This window comes from Brachycentrus maculatus, unplaced genomic scaffold, assembly GCF_059751285.1.
Source record: "Brachycentrus maculatus isolate JH-2025_06_01 unplaced genomic scaffold, ASM5975128v1 h1tg000328l, whole genome shotgun sequence".
NCBI lineage: Eukaryota > Metazoa > Arthropoda > Insecta > Trichoptera > Brachycentridae > Brachycentrus > Brachycentrus maculatus.
In genome coordinates, this window is record NW_028281077.1 from 1,137,675 (window position 1) to 1,162,057 (window position 24,383).

Sequence of the window (24,383 nt, forward strand, 5' to 3'; positions counted from 1 at the left end):
ATCTGTCCCACACAGATTTTTTAATCGATGAATGTATTATATTTATGGAATACAAACGACTCAATTGAAGGTCAGGGTGCAGTATATTACCAATATATGAAAATTTAATGTATGACAAATAGTTGATACTAATAATTAGGAAGAAAAAAGGATAATACCAGCAAAACGGTAAACACTCAGAGTTGCATACATATACTAACAAAAGCTTGTTTCTGTAAAACTAGATGGTAGAACAGAACAACTCAGAAATGGATAATGCATTTTAATATTGCAACTTCAATATAATGTTGATTTTTGCGTTAGTTGGGTACTTACTATTAAAATACAATAAAAATGTTAAAAATACTGTTTTATTTCAGAATATTGCCTCAATTTTTGTTACGCAAATCATCTTATAAATTTACGGTAAATAAAATGTTTTTTATTGAAATGTTAAAAATAAGTCGATACTAATATTTGTTTTTAGATCCGATTCTTTAAATGTAATCACGGCAATCATTGCACAACTTTAGACTCGTATAACTTATAACGTAAAGCTTTTGATGTATCAGACAATTTGACGTAAAAAAACTCAAGAGAAAAGAAATATAATATTCAAAAAAAGATTACCACTTCAATTGTGTAACCAAAAAAGTAACAGTTAACAATTAGTCTAGTCTCTAAAAAAATATGTACTTGTGTAAGAATTAGTTAAAGGTTGGGTTACGTTTATTACGACTTTTCGACATATAAAAAATAATCCCAAGTGAATTTCGTAAAAGCGTAAAAGCCAGATGCTTCATTATGCTAGTAAAGCGGACATGCTAGCGATAAGCATGTCCATCTGCGGACATTTTCTTGTTTTATTTTGAAGTACCTGCATGTGACCGCTATCGCAATACCCGGGGGATTTACGCCCAAGAAACGTACCGAGTTCGGGCACTAAACGTGTCGGATGATTTAGTAAGGGCGTGTGCCAGTCATTATCTTGTGATATTTCGGTGTGGTTTACGCTCATTTGTTAGTTATGAATATTATTAAACGTAATATATACGAGTGCTCCGTCGTGTCACATTATCACGACTCCTTTCTTCGTTTTCCACTCGAGTTAATTAATTTGTAATGAAATATTATACATGCCGGGATTTCGTTTTAATTCGCCCATCAACCGGGTATTAATTTCAGAAAAAAAACGGACGTACTTATGGGTATATTATTCCATTTACACAAGTGCGTTATTTAAAAAAATAAGGAGTATTTAATAAAATCTTCTTTTATATCAAGTATTCAGTTGATATAAAAAATAAACTTATAGCAATTTAGTAATGTTTACGAAAATACCTTGGAGTATTTAGACATGTTATAATTTTTGTCAAATTGGTGACTCCTTCAGCCTAGCTGATGGCTATGTTGAATGTTTTAACGGCTTCAGAAGAGGAATTTTTTAAGCTGGCATCAGCTGCTCGCTGTCCATCGCTGTGATTCCTTCTCGAGATTTTCACATGTGACATGCGTGAAATCGTTCGGATTACATCGAGTTTTGGATTACGGAGCGTTCGGATTGGTGATCTGGCATTGTTATATGATATTTCGTAAAGAATTTCAATACTTTTTGTACATAATTTACGGGGACACTTAAAATATTCCAAAGGGAATAGAATAATAATAAACGTTTTTAACTGTATTAAATCTACGTAAAGGCACATCCAAACATTCTCAAAAATAATAAAAAGTTTACCTTTTCCTAGAAATATTACATTTCTGATCTTTTAATCGTGTCCAGGTATGGCAGATTCTGAGAAATTAAGTACAAAATTCTGTGAAAAAATATATTACATCTGAGAAAATAGCAGCCTTGCCTTCCTATATTAAGGCTTAATCACTTTAATTCATTAGGGTAATTGTCGTAGCCGAGGCGGAAGTCCAACATTAGGAGTTGAGCTTTTAACGTTATACGTATTTATCTTATGCTTGATCAAATAATAGCATTATGGGACAATAAAAATACAAATTTTACCATAAAAACTTTCCCAAAAAAGTCAAAATATATTTATTATGTCAAAAATATGTTAAATAAAATTATATAGTGCTCTTCTGTATTTTTTTCATATTGCAGACCAATTACGGTTTTATTAAGAAGAAAAAAAATAATTTTTTCATTGAAAAAGTAATCTCGCTCAATAAAAATAACATTTATAGAAGCTTCAAATTTAGCCAAAATAATTTTAAAAATTAGAATTTAGATTTAATTTTTTTTCAATATTGATAAAAGCAGTTGCAGAAAATTATAAAGTATTATTGATTGCAAAATTTTAAATAATGCAATATGAATATGATAAATTAATACTCGTAACAGACAGAGTTATGAACATTACACAAGTCTACAAAGAAACACTTGAGCCAGTCAAATGACAGGTCATAGGCCCTAGAATGCTCAGACTTCCATCTTCACTTCATATAAAAACGATATGTGCTTCTTTTCACTTGAGACACTTATTGATACGAGTATATCATATGTACGGTAAAAAATCCAGTGCCTGATATAAAAATATGGATTCATTGTGTTTTTCGTTCGTAATTAAATACAAACTTTGCTTATTTAAACGACCAAACTCTATTTAAACGCCTTTTTATACCGTATTTTTTCATCCAAGATAAGTTGCCTCAAAATGGCGGCAAAGTGATATTAAATTAGAAAATGGTGTATCATTCCGGTTCCGTGTCTTAACGTAACACTTTTATGTAAATGATCACATTAAGTGAGCGAGGAAATCACGCAAAAGCTTTCCTCCGTCATTTCATATTTTTCACAGCTCCGATAGACCAAATTAATTTCATAAATGGTTAACAGGGCAATCTGAAATTTGAAATCTGTAATTTAACAATTGAAATGTATTTACATATATGACGCCTTGGTAATATTCGCACATTACACGCGGTACAGTTAGCTTTCAAGCTAGTGGCAGATACCAACGGCCCGCGAAATTGCAACTAATTTTGGTATTATTGATATAAATAGGTGCAGGGATCGTGTTTAGTGATCATCCACTCCAAAACACCACCGCTGATTGGATATTGGTTGCCAATACACAAAAGCTTATCAAATTCAAAATAATTATTAAAATGTCGATTATCCGTTATTCTGTCATCTCACCAATTAGTACCTACCTGATAATTTATAGCCATATAAACAGTATTGGAAGTACAATACATTCTAATGATCTCCTTGTTCTTATGATTACCTGGTACCTTTATACTTTTATTCAATTATTATTATCTAGTTTTTTGATTAAATATTTTACACGTGAAGTCACTTTCTCTCAATAATAAGATTAAACATTTTACTTTTACATCCGATATACGTTACACCTTTAGTAAAAAATTTAAATATTGGAAAAAAAATCTTAGTTGTTTACACCAATAGTCATTTTTTTATTTAAAAAAATCCTACTCCTTCGCAAACGTTAATTAAACATATATGTATATAATTTCATACAGACAAATAATCTTAATTAATCTTTATCATCTCTCCTTTTTTTAAAATTACTAATAAATTACAAATTTATAAAAAATGCTAATATAACAGTGATTTGTATTTCTCTATATTACATTAGGAGTATCGTTTATTTTTTATAACGAGTTATTATATTTACGAGTTTTATCATGGGGTTGTAACCCATGATAAAACTCGTATAAATACGTTTCAAATACCCATGTATAATATTAATGCGTTTGTGATAAGAGGACTGTAAAAACAAGTACAATTTTAGATTTTATGCACACAATTAATTACATATCTATCTATTTATTAATTTTATTACGTAGATCAATCGTTTTATTAGTAAAATTATTAGCGGCAAATGAATTATTTTATATGAATTAACCCGATTTACTTAAAAAGTTAAGAATTTTATTCGTATAATAAAAAAAAATAGATTTAATTATATAATGTTTCAGTATTTGAATTTAAAAAAAATATATATGTCCTGCTTTCGGCAGATCTTATTTAAGGACTTATTTGTACTTGTATTCATATTGAATTTTGCGGAATACCGTTTCAAAAGTTTGATAGTTAAAGACCGAAAGGATTTTTGTATATTTTTTTTATATACCCCTCGATGTTAAATTCAAATAGTTTTTTCTTAGTGAGATAAATGATAAGACTATCAAAACCTCAACATGTAACCTGTATTTGAACATCTGACTAAGGTCATAGAGCGTGTTATATTATGTACCGGTATTTAGTTAGGTGTGACACGGTATGCAATGTCGATTCGTGATTGTGTCGGTTAAATGCCTTGTAAATAGGATGTAGGGCTGTGGTGTTGAGTTGATCAACCCTAATTTAATTAGCCGGTCGATGTACATTATATATTTGGATACCCCAACGCCAAATCAACAATATTGATCGACACCTGTTGACGCGAGGTGGCCACGATCCAAATTCAATACAGTTGAATGGAATTTACACACTTTAGGCTACAAAATACACATTTGAGTGTTATCTACTTGAAGATAATTCATATAATAAACGCATTTATACTCGTGTGCTTCATTTAAGTTAAGTGCTCATTTAAGACTTTTTATTGATATTTTAAAATAGAAAGTCTAGTCACTTACAGGGGTTATAGCCTGTCATTTGCCAGTTAAAGTGATCACTTTATATAATGTTTAACATTCACCATTTTTCCCATGGTTGATAACTATAACACTCATCATTTGGAATAATTTTTTATTTAATTGAAAAGTTCAACTGCAAGTTTCTTCATCGGTGACTTGTATGGTAGAAAAAAGTAAGTTTTTTTTAGAACCTTCATATTTTTCTTCGTCTACATTGAAATATCAATAAAAATATTTATAGTAACAATTTGCGAACATTTTTTTTGGACACATTCAAAATATTGTGCTCATTTAATTTTACGTCATCCATCCATAATTTCATTTTTAAACTGTGGTTGTGGAGCTGATAGTTAATCTTTTAAATTGTTTTATGAATACTGAGCTTAATGGAGTATTTGGCATAAAAAAATTTTATATTGAGGGCTTACTGTCCAGTGAATTGAACAGCCCAACATTATTTTCAGAGCCGGGATTTTTTGAAGACAATATCACATCTGCGATGATTTTTCATAAAATGATAGCAGTTTCCTCGTGGTCTCATTAAATAAGTCATTATAAACAGCTCTATACTTGAACACATGAGTGAAATCCCATTGGCTAGCTTGGCTATGCAAAAAAACTCGTTTTTTGCTGCACAAAAGTTTTGAGAGGCCTCGAAGCTTTCGTTCGGCGATGGGACGGGGAGGGGAGTGAGGAAAGGGAAAAACCATAGGCCAGTAAATATGCAAAGAGAAAAATCATTAGGTTTACGGTCATTCCGGGATTGGAAGGGGTAGCCTCTTCATTGCCAACTGAGTAATGCACTATACGGGGGTCGTACTGGCGCTTCAGTCAAAAAATAAAAAAATACGCAGATCAGATAGTAATGATAATTTTTGAAAAATGTTCTTTATAAATAATAATGATCATTCACCTACTAAAATTGAGATTTTTTGCATCAGCGGACAATACTAATATATTAAAAAACAGGTAAAAGTGAGTTCAGCATTTTGGGTATGTCTAAATCCTTGTTCACAAATCTGATATTCTCCACTTAGTTAATTTTACATTAAGACCTTAAAATCTAAAGCGAGGGATTAATCATCCTGCTTCTATTTTAATTGTTTTAATTTTTACCATGGATTCATTTGTTCAGAAATATATTAATTCATAAAAAAATCTTTTTAATTAAAGTATATATCAATATTTTGTTTGTCTCCAAATCTGTGTTCACAAATCTGGGTTTCTTCACTGAGGAACTATTTCTACATTTTGACATATCAACACAGATGAAAAAGAATAAGGAGGTCAGGTTTGTTACAGGGCTTACAACCTGTCATAGGCTTGTTTAAGTGATCACTTTACACACGTGTAACATTCACCATTCTTATCATGATTGACGACCACACTACTCAATTTTTTGGAACTCATACATACATAATCTTTTATCATATAATTCTCACGATACTTAGCCCCAAATTTAGAACCATTAGAATTAGTTTCAATTTTTATGTTTTAATACATCACTTTTTAGTTAGAGTTTTGAATTATTTTCCAAGTTCGTCTCTGCCTGGCGCTGCCAGTGCTGGATTCCCTTCAGGGAAATATTCTCGCTTCCGTTAATGTGAAATATGTTCTCTCTCAAACGGTCCGCGGACCTTGCCCAGCGATCCGTTGCTTGTACTAGGTTTGCCTGCCGTTTGAGGAAAACCTCGCGAACAAGGCGAATTAGCGAATCCGTTATTCCGTTATTCCGTTAGAGCCAGCCGACTTTCGGCGATCCGTTAAAGCCGTGAGCTGCAGATAATAATGCAAAACAAATTTGGCTAGAAGTGTTAACGTTATTTAAATAAATATATGAAATTTCATTCATTGATTCGGCAGTCACTTTGTAGTAAAATCAGTCCATTTTTAGCTAACTCGAATTATTAATAACTAAGGAAGCATTTACTAAGGTTTCTCTAAATGAAAAATTGTAATTGTTTTCTTATATTGAAAGCTGTCTTACCTCATTCCCAGATTTGATACAGAAGTATCTAGACTTCCTGACAGAGTTTGTCTTGCAAAGCAATTTTTGTTGTTGTTTTGTTTTCGTTTTTTATTTTAACTAAATTGCGAAATTTATTCTTCTATTCAGCTTAAATAAGTAGTTAAAATGTATAATAAAATTTAAGGTACTGAATACATTTATTTTTGTCATAAAAACGAATAAGAGATAGCCAACGACCTAATTGAGGAGAAGTCAAATAAAAACTGGGCTCGATATTATAATTACGTCTAACTGTGAACGATTTCTACTTACACAATTTATTATTTTTTCTTTTTCCTGTCACCCGCCACCATAACTCGCTAATAAATGCATCTGGGTCGTATGTGCGAGTACCTACACCACGCGACGCATCTGCTTCTGAATGTTGAATTACCGAAATGCCACACTTGGGCTCGAAGGAAGCAATATCCCGATAGTGTTCGACTCGGCAGGTTTGCAGAATGGGGGCTCGCGTTTGTAGGTACTTACTACATATAAATATAAACAGATCTACGGTCATGTTCATACATACCGATCTGTCAATACCCTGCCACTGTATAGCGCTTTTTAGCTTGCAGGCAGAATTTGCATCGGAGGACTCATCGAACAAATCAATGCAATAATTCACGAACGCGTGAACGCTACGAGTTGAAGTTTCAATAATACTACAAAAGTTTTTTTTTTTTAAATTACGTTCAAGCATTATTATAAATGTACTCTCAAATATATAAAGTCAGTAGTGACCGGCTGCGCGAGAAGCCACAGGTTTTGTCCGCGCACATTTTTTATTTATATTGGAATTTGGCAAATAAATGTATTTTTTTATAATTTTCTAAAACTTCTTTCCTTTCAATAACATTTTTCTTTTCCAACCCATATATTTACTTCGAAGAAAAACTTATTTTTTCAAAAAAAAATATTTAAACAAAAAATGCAATTACGTTAAATGTTACGTGGGTTTAAATAAAATTATGTTGCAGGCTATTGATTATTATTTTTAAAATTATTATTTTTTATAAAATTTTATAACTGCAGAATAAAGAACTATGACTCGTTTTTTTTATTTAAATTTATTTTCTTTCGCCGTAAACTATTCGATCTCCCCTCGCGTTTCCTTGCTGTCATGCGGGTATGAACTTTTTGTAGGTTTGTTCTGATTGTATACCTACCCACTTAATAACAGTAAGATTGCGATGTTTAATGGCCAATTACCAACTAATGAGGTGTTTGTGTGCTATTCGAAACGTATCAATTACACATACATCAATAATATTGAAATTGATCCCGCACTTATCGAATAATACCATCGCTGGTATAATAGATATTTTTATTCGAATATAAAACATTTGTTGAGTTGAGTAAGTTTTTATTATATTTAGTAAGTTTTTATTATTCGAATACACATATTTGTTGAGTTGAGTAAATTTTTTTTACTATGTTTAGTAAGTTTTTATTATTCGAATACACATATTTGTTGAGTTGAGTAATTTTTTTATTATATTTAGTAAGTTTTTATTGTTGGAATACAAATATTTATTGAGTTGAGTCTTATTTAGAAGAGACCTTCACGAAATTGTCAATCATGGGTAGAATCGTGAATGTTACATATGCATAAAACGATCACTTAAACTAGCCTATTACAGGCCTGTAAATACCTAGACTTCTATATTATTCTTCATCTATGTTGAGATGTCAATATAAATGAACAAACCTAGATTTGTGAACAATCATTTGGACACACTCAAAATATTGATCCATATTTTAATTAATTTAAAAAAAATCAATTAATCTATTTTCAAACAAATGAACCTTTGGTAAATGTGAAAACAATGTAGATGAATACAGGGTGATCAGTCCTTCGTTAAAGATTTTCAGACCTTGGAGTGGAATATATTTGATGAGATACAGATGACGTGAGTGAAAGATTTTATAGAAAACGACATATCTGCCTATCTACCCTTTGGTCATAAAATCAGTCTTACTAAAATTAAAAAATTAATTCTAGGATATCGGAAATTAGCTTGTAATACTTGTCCAACAATTCAAATTACATAATCATTTCTTTAACTAATGCCAAGCGATAGCGGTATGATCATCGAGTCAGGCAATCAGGGGATGGTTTGGTTTACGAAATAAAGTTAAATCCCTCATACGTCATGCAATGTCCCCCATTCTAGTAAAAATAGTACACAGGGTTCTCAGTAGGTTAACAATTCGCCAGGGAGGGTAAAAGGGATTCTTCCTTTTGTTGCAATGCTTGAACAATAGAACGCCAATCTTTCGCTGTCTGTGCGTGTCTGCTGCACTTTTTGTGCGCCGTTTGCAAAATAACGGAAAGCAAATATTGAAATCAGAAAACGAAAAATATTAATAAAAAAATCTTACTTTAAAAGTACATTAATGTTTCATCTATGTTTTGAATAACAATATTTAAATTTTACTTAGTAAATACCACTATTTCTTAGTGGTATTAAAAATGGAAAGATTTTACCACAAAGTGATAAATGAATGAAACAATATTTCAATTTGAACGACTTGTATGATCAATATGTATTTTTTATACTAGAATTAAATGGTTCTGCTTTTATTTGTATATTACATAAACAAAATAGTCTCAGCATATTATAAGAACTAAATCCCTTTCACAAGTATTTTTTACCTTTTATGATACAAATATGATACTATTTATTAAAAAAATATATTTAAATTGTAAATTACTTGAAATTTCATTAAAAAAATGTTATGCTTTTATACGGTAAGTTATTATATTTATTGCATATGAAATTATTGCATTGCATTGACTGTGGTGTAATTACTGTGAAACTATAATAAGTTAATTGCGTATATATGTCATATCAGAACTTTTATTTTAAATATCTTTCTAGCCGTTTTACTTTTACATATCGTAAGTAGTCCTTTATAAATATGCCGAATTGCATATATAAGATGGTCGGTCTTTCTATGAAAGCTTCGATTGTATTTCTCAGAGATTCTTGTATAGATACTTTCGGTAACTTGTCCCAAGAAAATTGTCTTAAAGATTTCAATACCCAGGTAAGAGCGAAGATCGCATTGTTGCCAACTCTCCGCAAAGGTACATATCTTTAAATGTTCTGTATAAGATTTATAACTTCAATGGATGCTGCGAATTTTTAAGAGTAAAAAAAACTTTGTAGGGTGAGATTCCGAGATGGATTGAATTGAACATCTGCCAATTTGCTATCCTGCAAACGTCTTTAATATTTGAATACAAAAAATATTTGAGAATTGATTTTCAAAATACTTTTATATATATTTCGATATCATTTTTTCAGCAGTACATTTTTAGTAATTAGTATAAAACCATCAATACATTTACATAAGTATATTTTGTACGAGTGCGATTTTAAAATTTCAGCTAAAACAAAACAATTTGAAAAAAAAACTGTTCAGATGCGATATTCACTTATTCAAAATTTGGTAGGGATAAAGGAAATAAGAATACAAAAGATGTTGTTAACCCTTATTCGCACTCAACGGTGCATTAGGCACTGCATCGTATATAATAAATCATTAATAATCATACTAACCATCCTGACGTTAGAACATTTTGAAGAGTTTACATCGCTTTTATGATTCAATAACAATAATTGTGATATGAGTAAAAAATTAAAATACTCATTTTTCTTTACTTGTTTGATATGTAAACATTATATTTCTCGGTAGTTAGAAAAAAAAACCTGCGTGTAAATAAAAAAGGTACACACACACACACATACATATACACATACACATACAAATACACACGTCTTCCATCTTAAAAGGGTGAATTAAGGGACTTTAAATACGGCGGCTTATTTTGCGATACGTACTAAATTTCTCCCCTCATCAACTTTGTAAAATATCTTAAGATATTTTTTATACCCCAACCGTGTGAAAACCGTTATGAACTTTCTTAAATTGTTACCCTAGATTGTTTGTTATAATGTTTGAGGGTATATCAACACGAAAACAACAGATTTTTTTGCCTAAATTTAGTGATTTCATAAAAAAATAAAATGCTTTTATGAGTTTATATCAATGCTTGTAATAATTTGAAGAAAAAAAAACTGATGTTTCATAGTGATAAATCGAAAAGTCAGTGTTTGAAAATTATGCGAAATGCATCGAAACACGTTTCATAATAGATTTTAAGAAATATTCGTATTTACTAAGTAAAACTTAAATTTAAAAAGAATATTGAAATCTGGGCATTTAGAGGGTTTTTTACTACAAAGTGATTGCCGAATTAATTAATGAAAGATAATACTATTTATAACTAGGAATCAACGGTATTTATTACATACTCGTATTTGTGGATATCTTACACTGCAACGGAGTATTTAAAATAAAATAACAATGACAATAACAATAAAACAAAGTATTATTTATGTAAATAATATTTTTTTAAGATTGTTTAAAATTTAGCAAGTTTCGTTGTTTTTTCACAGTACAAAGAATTAGCCCAATCCTACCAGGAGCCAAGACGAAGCGAAGGGTAAGAAGTTGCTAGTACCAAGGCCCGTTTCTTTGTTAGGGGTCGGCCAAGCAGGCGATTGAGAAATGTTCACACGGGAAATTATTTATAAAGTCACTAGGCGACTTGCACCTTGTACCGGTAAAGATTTACCCAACGAATATTCTTTTACCTAGTTTGACTGCAACTTAAAATTTGGGGAGCGTGTGGCACAGCAGAATAAAACGGTTATTAATTAGATTTAAAATAAAATAAATGTAAAAATCTGGATTTGAACATTATTTTTTGCTTAAGCGTCAAAATAGAATCTGTTTTTAAATTTTGTCAATGAATATTTTTTTCTTTATATTACTAGGCATAGACAATGAAAGCAAAAAAATATTAACATCATCAAGAAGTACATGAATTAAATAGGATAATGTATTTTTTGGTTTTATCTAATTACTTATAGATTTTCTTAACCAGTCTCCTACAGTATTATGGTTAGTGCGTTTAGCTGGTAGGTCCCTGGTTCGATTCCCAGGGGGAGTTAAAGTAAAATCAGTTTTTATTTTATTTTATATCATTTTGGACTTATACGTAAAGCATACATTTCCCACATGTATTTAACTATCAAAATAACACTGTATATACGATGCAGTACCCTTTGAACCATTGGGTGCAGATAAGGATTAGATAAAGAAATTTCATAAAATTGCGACATATGTTAAATTCGTTAAAATGATGATTTAACATAATTTTATACCAAAACTTACATTTTATAGGATTTGTTTAGAAGACAATAGTACCTACTGCTTCGGTGATGGCGTTTTCACATACAGCTTTTAATATAATTAACTTACTAACCAACCAACCATCACGCCATTTCCCCGCAGTGGTAGGCAGAGAGAATATAACGCCACACCAATATATCTATACAAGCAATCTTCGCCTATTCCGACTATTATTATCGAATCATTCCGACTTTATTATAATTACGAAATTTTTAAATCACATGTAGCAAAATATTAAAGGTACTTGTCATTTTATAAAAATGGTTCCGGCTCAGTTGAGTTTGAGCGATATGTAGGAGTGGTTAGAATCACAAATCCCTCGCAAGTTACCAGGAGCACAGAGCACCTCCAGTAATTAGTTGATTCGCAAGTAGCAATACTCACACGTCACTTGCCCGCCCGCCGCTGTAAGTGTTGCTACTCACAGTGCGCGCAAGTGTTGAAGGGGCAAGGAGGCCGCCAGAGGGTGGCATGGGAGTCAGTGATTTATCTTCACTATTGCAAAACCACAGTGAAACATCGAGCTGCTGTCAATGATAATTTAACTAATTAATTATATTTTATGTATTAAATGTTAAATCAACCACTGATTTTTTGAGTCTACTAAGTTGTATTATATTTTATTTTTTGACATCTCATCAAAGATGAAGAAGAATATGGAAGTCTGGGCATTTACGGGGCTGACGACCGTCATAGGCTGGTTTAAGTGATCACTTTACACACGTGTGACATTCACTAATTCTACCCATTATTGACAACCACACTATTCAAATTCTTGGAAGTTCTATATATATATATGAACCAATTTCGAAACCTTGTTCTTGAATCATTAGAACTTCGCTAGAGACATCTATTGGTGAGATGTAAAGAAGCTTTTTATTAAGCAGAAACTTTTATATTAGTATGTATATTTTGTTGTTTTTTTTTAGTAAAAACACATAAAAATCAACTGTCACAGTAAAGATTTTTATACTTGTTTTTTTTTACAATAAAATACAGCTTAGTAGACTTAAGAAATCAGTGTTTGATTATCTATTTGATAAATAAATTAACATGGAGTTCTACAAATTAAACAAACTGACTAATTAAGCGGAGATAATCTAGATTTGTGAACAAGTATTTGTACATACCTAAAATGTTGTGACAAATACAGATATTTCACAATACTGTTACATGATATTTTTTGCCGTTTAAAGTACAATATTTTTCACGTGCAACATAATAGTGATTAAAAAATACTCGTGCGAGTGAAACAAAAAGTCGCGAGTCGCATCCCACACGTATTCCGCTTGTACTGCAAGGAAAATTAGCCTGGCTTATTAGCGGTTTTCCCCTGATAAGCCATTCACTTCTTCCGCCCATATTCAGCTGGAAAAAATCGCGCCCCCCGCCCCCGCCCTGGCAAACGTTGTTAATTTCTCCCGCCTACTGAGCCGCGAGAGAAGGCGACAGATACACGGCACAAGAGCGGCTCAGCATCCCATCTGGAGCGTCACATACGGAGCCCTTATTGGAACGGGAGACGGGAATTGTTGCGATGCTCTTTTTAATGCGCGTCATTCAAGCGTGAAGAGTGCTTGCTGCACAGCTTGTTTGCGTTATTTTTCTACTGATATTTATTAGCTACTTGTGTCTACGAGCACACATGTACCTGAAAATGTTCTCAAACCACATATGAAATAAAAAATCGGAATCAATTACTGATTGCATTTTGGTTTTAATGCTTTTATGCTCATTAATGCTTTTCAACAGAAGTTACAAGTACGGATGGTAGAAAAAAATTGCATTTGTTTGTTCGATCATATCTTCAATATTCTTTTCCCCAATTTCATCACAGGGAAGCTCTTTTATGGTGACATTTTACGAAAAAAGAGTTATTTTATCTTATTTTTGTTATTTTTATTTTTATTAAAAATATATTTATCAATATTATTAATAATTCAAATGAATTATCAATAAACTTCGCAGTGAAAAAGAATTTTCTTCAGTTGAAACTAGTTTCTAAATGTCTCAACTAAGGCACATCAAAACAAGATGGATGTTTGAGCATTCCAGAGCTTACTTCCTAGCATTTAGCTAGCATAAGTGGACTCACTTTATACACTTGTGTAACGTTCACCAATCTACCCATTATTTGTCTACAATTGAAGAAAACTATGTTCTTCACAAATTCTCAACCGATCGCAGTACTGTTTACCAAAAAAAAAAGACATTTATCAATAATCCAATAAATGAAATCCAATAATCGTTCAAAAATGAATACAATATGGATGTAAAAAATAGAACTTGGTGAACCTTTTTTGTGCACATTTCTTGGTGTCTATTTTTCATGCTTATTTCATCCGGCATTGCCTAGATGTGTAAAAAAATATTTCATTGTTCAATTTTCCGTAGAAAGCTAATTAAAAAAAATCTCGACGCGGTCTCCGGTGAATAATCGAGACGCGAACTTACAAATGACATTTTTCATTAATACATGGCAAGTGTTTTCCAAGCCACTATAGTTCGTTTCCCTTCTAATTGGCTCACTTGACGGAGTATCTGTGCGGCGCTCCAGCCTTCCCCAACCTCCTCCGAGTATTGGGTAGGCCTAATGGTATATTCCACGTATATGTAGAGGTAATTCATATAGCCAGATTCAAATAGCCATAAGACTCGTCATTTTTCCTTGGTTCTTTCAGAGAAAAGCTACGTAAAGTATATAAATTTAAATTCATTAAATTAACCTTTTTCACATTTTTTAAAGTAATGTTAGTATAAGAGTATAACCATTCACCGGGATTTCTGTATGCCTGAAAAGGGGCCATAATATTGTCTTACCTACAATTACCCCTTTTTATTGTATTTATTATTATTCTCCTTCTTATTTTTCATGTATAAAATATAAAAATTGGTGAATGTTACACGTGTGTAAAGAGATGACTAAAACCAGCCTATGACGGTCCCAGATGCTCAGACTCCCATATTCTTCTTCACCTTTGATGATATGTCAAAAAATATGATCTAAAGATTTTTTAGAAGAAAGTGACTCCTCCTGTGATAATATTTACTTTCAATAGTATTTATCATTGAAGTTTTTAAATAACTGTACAAAAACTCAGTGCGCTTAAATAAAGTTCTTAAATAATATCAATAGATTCGTCAATTGCTTTACGGTAATACATATTAACTTACAACATTTTTAGTGAGTCCAAATACTTGTTCACAAAATCTGGATTATCTCCAATTACATATTTACCCTTAATTTAATTTTAATTGGTAAATACCACTGTTAAATAGTGGTATTTATCATGTTAAGTGAAAATTAATTCCAATGTGATAATGATGAAAGTCCTGACGTCACTTCCCCTTCTCTGTCAATTTCAACGCCAAGTGCATCGTTCCTAACAAAAGGTGCAGGCAGAAGGCGAGAAAGAATATCACAGGGTGGGTAAGAAGCGCAGGAGACATTTAATATCACGCTAAGTAAGGGTTGAATGAGATGATCTCTCGTGAGAGCCGGGAGCTAACAAAAGGTGTTTTCACCTGCGCGTTAGCGTGAATTAAAGCGTTTGGGAATACGAGGAACTTTCGAGAATATGAGAATCTTTGGCGAGTACCTGCATCTAAAAATTTTCAACGCAAATGCATTTCACTAATACGTTTAGAAGTAATAATACTAATTACTTAATGCACATATTTCATTAGTTCAAACCTTTTCCGCATCCGATGGTGCATAGGGCACTCCATCATATATATACTCAGAGTTATCTTGATGGTTATAACAAATGAAGGAAAGGTTATCAGCCCTCCGTTTCAGTAATCATTCCTGGGTAATATTGAATAATTATTAGAGTAAAAAATCACTTATATTTATTTAACCCTCCCTCCCTGGGAATCGAACTCGGGACCTCTAGTATGGTCCGAGCGTGGTGACCATTATACTACGGAGGCACTAATCTAAGTACAGTGGAAGTCAGTTATAGAGCGGGTTTAAGGGTGACGTATTTCACCTGCATTATACATATGATCATCGCGGTATAAACGAATTGTCCAAAACTATGATTTTTCTGTGAAAAAAAAATATAAATTGTGCATTTTAATGAAATATAAATAAAAATCAAAAAAAGGCCCACTTTACATGCGACATCTTTTAAATTATAGTCTTTATGAGAAATTAAAGTACCTACGTAATTAATAACAAATTAATATCGTGTCTGATTAGTATTAAGTTTCGATGTTCGACACCTATTCTGTCATACCGCAATTCCTATTTTCAAAGTTAGGGCTTATCTGAAAATAATATTCAATGAAAATATTTGTGTAGATCAAAAAAATACAAATATTTATTTTGAAAATTTATAAATACAAATATACCACCATTGAGAACATGGTTTCCTTTATTTATAGAACGCTCCACTAATCCGATGAAGTATTTTTTGTTTCATTCAAATTGAGATTCGTTTGAAGTATTTTATGAAATTGCAATAAATAGTTTTATACTACACAAGAGATAAATTTTAATATTTATACGCTGCAATGAAAAATATATGCAAACAGTTAAATCTCGATATAACGGTCTAATTGTGGGAGAGGGGTGTACGTTAAAGCCGATATTTCGTTATATAAAAATAGATTAAAAACATTTTTCAAAATACGATCTCTGTATTTGGGTAAAAATTAACAATGCAAAACATTAACAAAATTCTGTCTATTGTCTTCACTCTCGTCGTAAAGTGGCGTTGCTGTTTGATATCGACACGCTTGCTTTGAAAAAGGAATCAAATTTAGTTAAAGGAATCAAGTTTAGTAAAATCACTTTTTATGTTTAGCGACATAATTTGTTATCCCAACCGCTAAAAAATGTTTACATTCGGCGACACATGAATTTAATCATGCAAATATAATATTAACGGTAAATTTTTCAAAGCATTTGATCTGATTTTTGTCCGTTATATCCGAAGTACGTTAAATTGAGGTACGTTAAATCGAGGTTTCACTGTATCTTCAAAAGATAAAGACTGATTTTGGGAAACATACTTTACTTGTTAGTAGTTAGGTACTTATTGACTGCTATAATTTTATTTATTTGTATTATTTTTAAAGAAATAACCCGCAAAGCATATATTTTAGGGGCTTATCTACAGATAGGATAGTTAGAAAAGGGAAGGTTTTTGTAAAAAATACATTACAAACCCAGATCAATTGAAAATGAATATTTCTTGAATTCATTTTGCAATTGGCGGGAATCGAACCCGCAATGCCAGTTTCGCAGTCGAGCGTCTACAAAATATTAATATTAATTACCGTTTTTTTGTACTTTTTCAAAACTTTATACGTTGTGTATGTACAGTACAAACGTACACACCCCTCCCAGCGTCCCTATAAACTTTTCTTGTCTGAAAGTAAAGCGATACCCTCGCGATACATGTGGCGGTTGGCTCGCGCTTTGGCGCGTTTTTCAAAAACTTTCTGAATGTGAAATGTTCCAGAAAGGAATGCCAGAATTCCTCCGTTTGCCTTTTCAATCTCAAGTAGGTAGGCGGTGCGAATTCCCTACTGCGCGTCGCAACGTCCGTACGTCAGGAAATCGGCAGTTTGCTTTGAGAATGCTCCGTGAATGGGACCCATACTTTGTGCGGTTTGACTGCAACTTTGCTGCAATCAATCACTACCGATTTTTTAAGCGTGCGTCTAGCAACATACACCCATAGAAATAAAAAAGTAACATTTTGCTACATAAAAATCAGTTTTTTATGCAATTTACGAATTTATTAAATAAATTTGGTTTCGTTTAACATTGATGTGTGCATTTTGATCAGTATACAATGAAACATTTTAAAACGTATCATTCATTAAAAAAATATTTTCAGTACCCATTTGATTAACTGTCCATATAAATTAAATATGTTTTAAAAAAACGTAGGCTCAAAGTTACAAATGTTGTATTTACTCTTTACTCATCAAAAGACAATAATTATTCATTCATTCTTTCTGCACCCAATGGTACATAGGGCTCTGCATAATATAAACGCAGTGTTATTTTGATTGTTAAAATATCAGAGTGAAAAATCACTTATATTTATTTGAGTTCCCCCCTGGGAATCGAACCTAGAACCTCCTGTACGGTATCCGAACGTACTGACCATTACACTACCGAGGCGAACATAAGACAATAATTAATAATAATAATTTTTGATAATTTGATGATTGATCGTTTGAGTATTTGAAAAATACATTGAAAAGTACGTTCTTATAATGGCTGCGTAGTGCGTTAGTTCCCGTCTTAATACATACGTAACTACGTACATACGTTTATTATTACCCTTGCCTTCCAGTAAAATATCCTCTGAGTTTCCTACATCAAACAGAAAACACGTTGTTTGTGGCTTATGGCGGCACAAAAGGACTTGTAATTAACAATTTTGTTTTTAGTTTCCTCTAGTGTACTTTCTGCGTCAGATATTTTTCAAAACGCACTTCCAACTTACAAAACATTGCTTATAACACTTTATTTTTGCTAAAACAGATTCTTGTACTGCCTTAACTAAATCTTAAATTGATAGAAAAAGCAGCACAATCCTGCTTATGGATAAATAATGTAGCGTTCTACAAAAATGGTTAAAACATACTCACCTTTATAAAAAGATCGTATTCCTCATATCTTTAAATAATTTGTTTATAGGGAAATACCTTTTCATAAAAAAATCTTTTTAACAATACTTTGTCTTTCGCTCACATATCAGTAAGTGTTTTTTGTCACTAGTTTCATCAGGTGGCCGCTTACGTATCGATATGTGTTCATCTAGCCCATCTCTGAAAAACGAGAGAAAAACATTGACATTTCTCCTATAAGGCGTGAATCTAAGATGGACTCACCAGAAAGACTTTTAAATGATGTAAAAAGCATAAAGTAATGGAAATATTTTTGCTGGAGATCAAGAAAAAATATGTGAGAGTATGTGCACCCAATAATAGATAATTATTTGTAGATTTTGTTTTCATGTTTTGAACAAAACCATGCTCTAATTGATTACTCAGGTATATATTCTCTATGCCTTAAAATTTTTATAACAATATATCGAGTAGTTTAGGAGTTGTGTGTTTTATTGAATCCGGAGGCACAGATGATGGCTGGTTAATTTAAAGAGCACCGGGACACAAAGTGTTAAGATTAAATCGTAAACGAATAATGTGAAAAAAGCATACCAATGGAGTATTTTGTCCACTAGCGTTCAGCCAAAAATTGTCTCCAAATTTATATTGACAAATTCTAATAGGTATTGATGATTTGTATATATGTTTTCCTTGTTACTAACGTGCTTATTTTCCTTGTCTCCAGGGAGTTCTACTACATCCAGATGGAGAAGTACGCTCGTCAGGCAGTAAGCGAAGGAGTAAAAAGCGCCGAGGAGCTCCACGTGGCCGCCGATTCCGAAATATACCGAGTCCTCAACTTGCACTATAACAGGAACAACCACATAGAGGTATGCGGTCCTCAGGTGCGCTATAACACGACCCCTGAACTTCCTTTATCATCTCCTACACACCTCCACACAAATGAGAAAAAGATTTTGTCTAATGTACTAATTTAAATCAGTCTGAAAATGAAAGGCATTTATGATTGTTCAACTAAACATTTTACTTGAAATAAAGTATATTGTTGTTACATTGCTTAAAATTTAAATAAACAAATGACTTGACTTAAAAATAAAATAAAAATTAGCGAAATAGTACTTATTTTGATCGTAATCATTCAGAAATTACTATAAATCAGCCAATACATTTTTACGTAATTATTTGTGCACCATTGTGTACATCTCTCTATTGGGGGCTACCGCTATTTGATCAATTAAAGTAATGGAAATATACAGAGTGTTTTATTACAATTTTCAGTAAATATAACAGGCTTAATACTTAAGCATTGTATTTCAAGTTGATATCTGAGTATCTAAGATTTTTGCTATTTCCAAATCATATTTTACTTGAGAGCCATTTTATTATAGTTACATTTAAATTTATGTCCTATGAACAGTTAAATTCATACTCAATCTGTCCTTGTAGCTTTCGTATTAGATATTAGAACATTCCTTTGTGAAAGCTACACATAATCCAGTATGTTAAAGATATGAAAGAATTTGGTGATTGAACAATTCAGTAGATGTCGAGTGATGAAGATGAACTTTAGGGTATTGAAGTTTCGTTCACTAATAAGGTTTGTTTATTCCTCAGGTTCCCTCGAACTTCCGGTACGTAGTTGAGCAGACCCTTCGAGAGTTCTTCCGCGCCATCCAAGGAGGCAAGGATGCCGAACAGTCCTGGAAGAAATCCATTTACAAGGTCATCTCCAGACTGGACGATCCCGTTCCTGAGTACTTCAAGTCTCCCAACTTCCTAGAACAGTTGGAATAGATCGGGAATCTATGAGTCAGTCAATGAAGTTGTTAACGATTAACTCGGAATAGTATTTGATACCCTCAGAGACTAATGATCTAGAAAAATCTTCTAAAATGAAATTTTGAGATTTTTCGTTCAATGGATCCGATGTCTTCTGGTAACAAGCACTATTTCGCGTGAATTGAAATAGGGCTGACTCCGTCAAAGAAAAACTAATTTTAAAGAAAATTTAAATATATTGCACACCAATAAAGACGACACTCGCATTTAGGCCTTCAGTTCAAAAAAATGATAAATAAAATTATTAATTACGAATAAAATTGTTAAGGAAAAATTTAATAATAAAATTATTCAAAATTCTATGAAATTTAAAAATGATGAAAAATATTGTAATTTTACTGTAACAAGATTTATAACTATTCTGTGGTTGTACGTTTATAAATTTATATTTATTGTAATTTTGGCAACATTTTTTGTGTTGTTTCGGTTTTCTTCGTCGTTTAAGTTGTAAAAAGTGTGACAGATCAAACGGCCATGTATCGTATGGACGGTGTCAATTGGCGGGTCGGATAGTAAACCGATCCGGGCGTAGTCTAACTCCATCACTTCGAGGCAACATTCCAGTCCGCCCGCGTGATGATTAGGCTTCTCGCTAGGTTAGGGGCGGTAGGCGCAGGCGGTACCGCCACTGTAAATACATGTACTAACGTAACCATCCGGGGAAACCCGCGACCATACCTAGCTTAACTTGTGTACTAACAATTGTATAGCTTTTCCAAAACGAACAAAACGTGTCAATGAAGGCTAACAATCCAAAGAACAAGAGTCAGAGTCCGCTGGCGGAAACGCCTCGGAACTCTGGACCATTTACATAATTATAGAATAATTTAATCTAGTGTATACAATCAATATTGAAGATTTTCGCGAAACATGACAATTCGTTTGACTGGTTTTTATTTACTATTGTATGGAATTACTTAGGTAAGAAAATAGATTTAAGCTGGAGGAGGTAGAGTTAAGGAGTGTTAGCGTTAAGGAAGACGTGGGAGTTAGGAGTAAGTTAGCGCACAGCGACCAGTGGTGAGTCTCCTAGTCAACCCTTTTGGTCCCCGGGATATTTGAACACATTTTCTTATAATTTATTATTTTTCGTTCATTTTATTTTATCCCTGTAATCCTAAAGTAATTATACCAAATCACTGTAAATAATCATTTATAATATTATTAGTTAAATTGTAAACCAATGATTTAAACCAAATGATTGATTTATGTAGCGTATTTAATTTTTATAGTATGTGAACTTAATATATATCTGAATTATATGAAATTTTACTTTTATCACATTTTTGTTTCTTTATTTTTTAATCCCTTTTGTTATTTTTTCCCTTGTTGCATGGTTGGTTTAATGCGACGCGGTATTCGTACTCGTCACATTTTACTCTTTTATTTCTCTGTTATTTTTTACCCGAATGCATTTCTTTTGTAACACCTGGTTACAGGTATTCTAGGGTGTCGTTAGGTCTCTAAGGTGTTACAAATACGTAATGTCGAGGAGGATTCCCATAACTAAGTAGGTAATATTTTTAAAGTAATATTTGTAATGTCGTTGTATTTAGATTTAATGATAATGAGTGTGATTTAGTGATGTATGGCGGTGATGATACTATAGCCCGTCGGTTTACTATAGACTGTCTACTGTCTACCGCTCAAACCGCCCCTTTGATTACCGTTTACACAATTATTCAGATATCACAGTAATGCAATGAAACCCCCCATTAGAGAGTCCACATAGCAATGTAAACCTCAATTTGTAACCGATAGAACTACGTACTTAAGATATTTACATCCCTCATCGGCGCTTGTGGAAAAATGAGATACCTCACTTCAATACACGACCGAAATGATAACGCATTTCGGGAACTGTACTAACTTGTACATATGTTACATAAACGGTTCCATTCAAACGTTGAGAGGGATTAATTTTATAATAATTTGAACGAATATCATAGTAATTCAACGTAATCCCATAGAGTTTAGATTGTAACAAGAAGTGTAAATACAGTAATTTTCAAGTCAATAATGAATCTTGACCAAACATTTTACTCTCATTTATAATACAGAATATTAATTATAAATAGGGCACAGTTAATATAGAAATACCGTGATTTAATTTAGGTTACTTTAATGGAGGGTTCCATAGTATTAATTCTCAGCATTAACCACATGTAATATGTTAAATATACATAACAGTGCAATATTAGGTAAAAGAAAACCCTGGATTGACCAACACGACAATTATTAGAGAACAGGTCTCTCGGAGCTAATGTCAGGTGGGAGTTTCAAAACCAGAGAATTGTACATAGTGAGAGGTTTTGTAAATCTCGGACAGCTTCTCGCCGATCCGATGGCACGACCCTCTAGTCGACAGGGCAGCAGGAAGCCGGCCCGCGTAGACGAGGCCGGAAATAGTTTCAGTTCACTTTACCGATCTACAGCGATGCACATCTCTTGGGATGTTTCAGTATTTTGGCTAGTTTTATGACAACATTTTGGCGTTTTCGTTTTGCACACAGCCGTTTGGATGAATATTCAGGTCTTCCCGTATTATTTGTATAAGGGTGCGTAGAAGTGTTTCAAAAGTTTCCATAATAGCGTCTCTCGCCGAGGCGATTATGATATCCCCCCTTTCGGTTCGATAATCAGATGTCCATTTTTTATAAGTTACAGGACAGAATCGACTCGTTGACAATGTTTCGGAAACCCCCGGTCTAAAATATCACGAAAAAAGTACAAGCTTATTTGAAGCACCTTCGCGCCTTATCTTTATAAAAAATTAAGCAAAAAATATTAAAAAAATGTGTGTAATTTTTACCAAAATCTGCCTTAAATTCTATTTTCTTAAAAACAAATCCTATCTAGTGTGATGATTTGCTGTAGAAGAGAATCGATTGTCACGCGTTCGGAACTGAGTTGCCGACGTGGCGCTCGCTCCCAGATCGAGTCTGGAGGTTCAGTAGCCATATATCGCTGCCGTTCCCGAACTCCGGCTGGTCTGGGGGCACCTGCAGACGGTGATGCGCCACGGTCGGCACACATTAGGATTAATTCACTATTATTTTTGAGTGTGGGATGTAGTATATATGTACAATTGTTGGTAATCTCTTAGCGACTGAGGAGCACCTTCCCGTATAGGCGTTCAGTTGACGTTTTGTTTGTTAACCTCCGATGTTGTGTTACTGTACAGAAGTTACTTGTTCGGTCCCCCCTCCTCACCCTACCCACACCCTACCCGTACTCACACCCACACCCATCCACACCACCCACACCCACACCCACCCACACCCACAACCACCACCCACGACCCTCACCGTACTCTAGCGGCCCGCAGGGGATCCCGGCGGAGTGCTCTCAATTCTGAAATAGCCACATTATCACTGACCATATCCAAAACCGATTGCAATAGTACGAAGGCGACCAAATCAAATATACAGTTTTACCGCAGTTTTCCGATACAAAATTTTGGCAAACAGGCATTCATTCATTCAAAAAATACACTGGGCCACCTCGTCCGATCAAAAGTGCCTTCAAAAATGTTGATTTTTTACGAAAAAAAATAATACAAAAAGGGCCCTAAATAGAACTTATTGCCCAACCAAAGCACCCCGCTCCCCGGGCCGCCTCCCCCGGCCCCAGTCGCGACCCTTTTAAGGTTATATTATAATGAAGTAATTATATTGTTACCGTTAAAGTCATACTCCTTACTCTAGTCGTAGTTTTCAGTATTCGACGTAAGAATGATTTACTCTTTGTACCATTCGGAGAGTCGTTTTGTTTTCATTTCGTCACTTTAAATACGCAATATTACATTACATAGCTATAGTAAGTGTCGCGAGGCCGGCGCCGCGAGCGCCCGACCCCGGGCGGCCGCGGTGCCGACCCGCGCTAGTTTGTAAGACCAGTGTACAGGCTCCTCCCCCAAGTTTAGGACAACAGGTTTTCAGTTTCTAAAGGCATCCTCAAAGACCATCCTCAATGTTCACAGATAGTCTCTACAGCAGACGCCGGGTTATGTTTCTCGCACGTCGGCCGCGCTGCGCTCGATAGCCCTCAACCACCGCGGCCCGCCGCGTCC

General features: G+C 33.3%; 1 protein-coding gene across 5 annotated transcripts in view; it reads left to right on the top strand.

Annotated features, from left to right (window-relative positions):
• Positions 1 to 21,592, top strand: part of LOC148304148 (homeobox protein prospero-like) — a 155,830-nt gene extending 134,238 nt beyond the window's left edge. For 3 of the 5 annotated variants that reach the window (XM_088268758.1, XM_088268757.1, XM_088268760.1), the window contains 2 exons: positions 19,197 to 19,356; positions 20,087 to 21,592. In XM_088268758.1, the coding sequence (XP_088124884.1) occupies positions 19,197 to 19,356; positions 20,087 to 20,266 (340 nt within the window). In that variant the 3' untranslated portion in view covers positions 20,267 to 21,592. The remainder of the gene's footprint in view (positions 1 to 19,196; positions 19,357 to 20,086) is intronic. The other 2 variants (XM_088268759.1, XM_088268761.1) reach the window with 1 other exon arrangement.
• Positions 21,593 to 24,383: the final 2,791 nt, after the last annotated feature.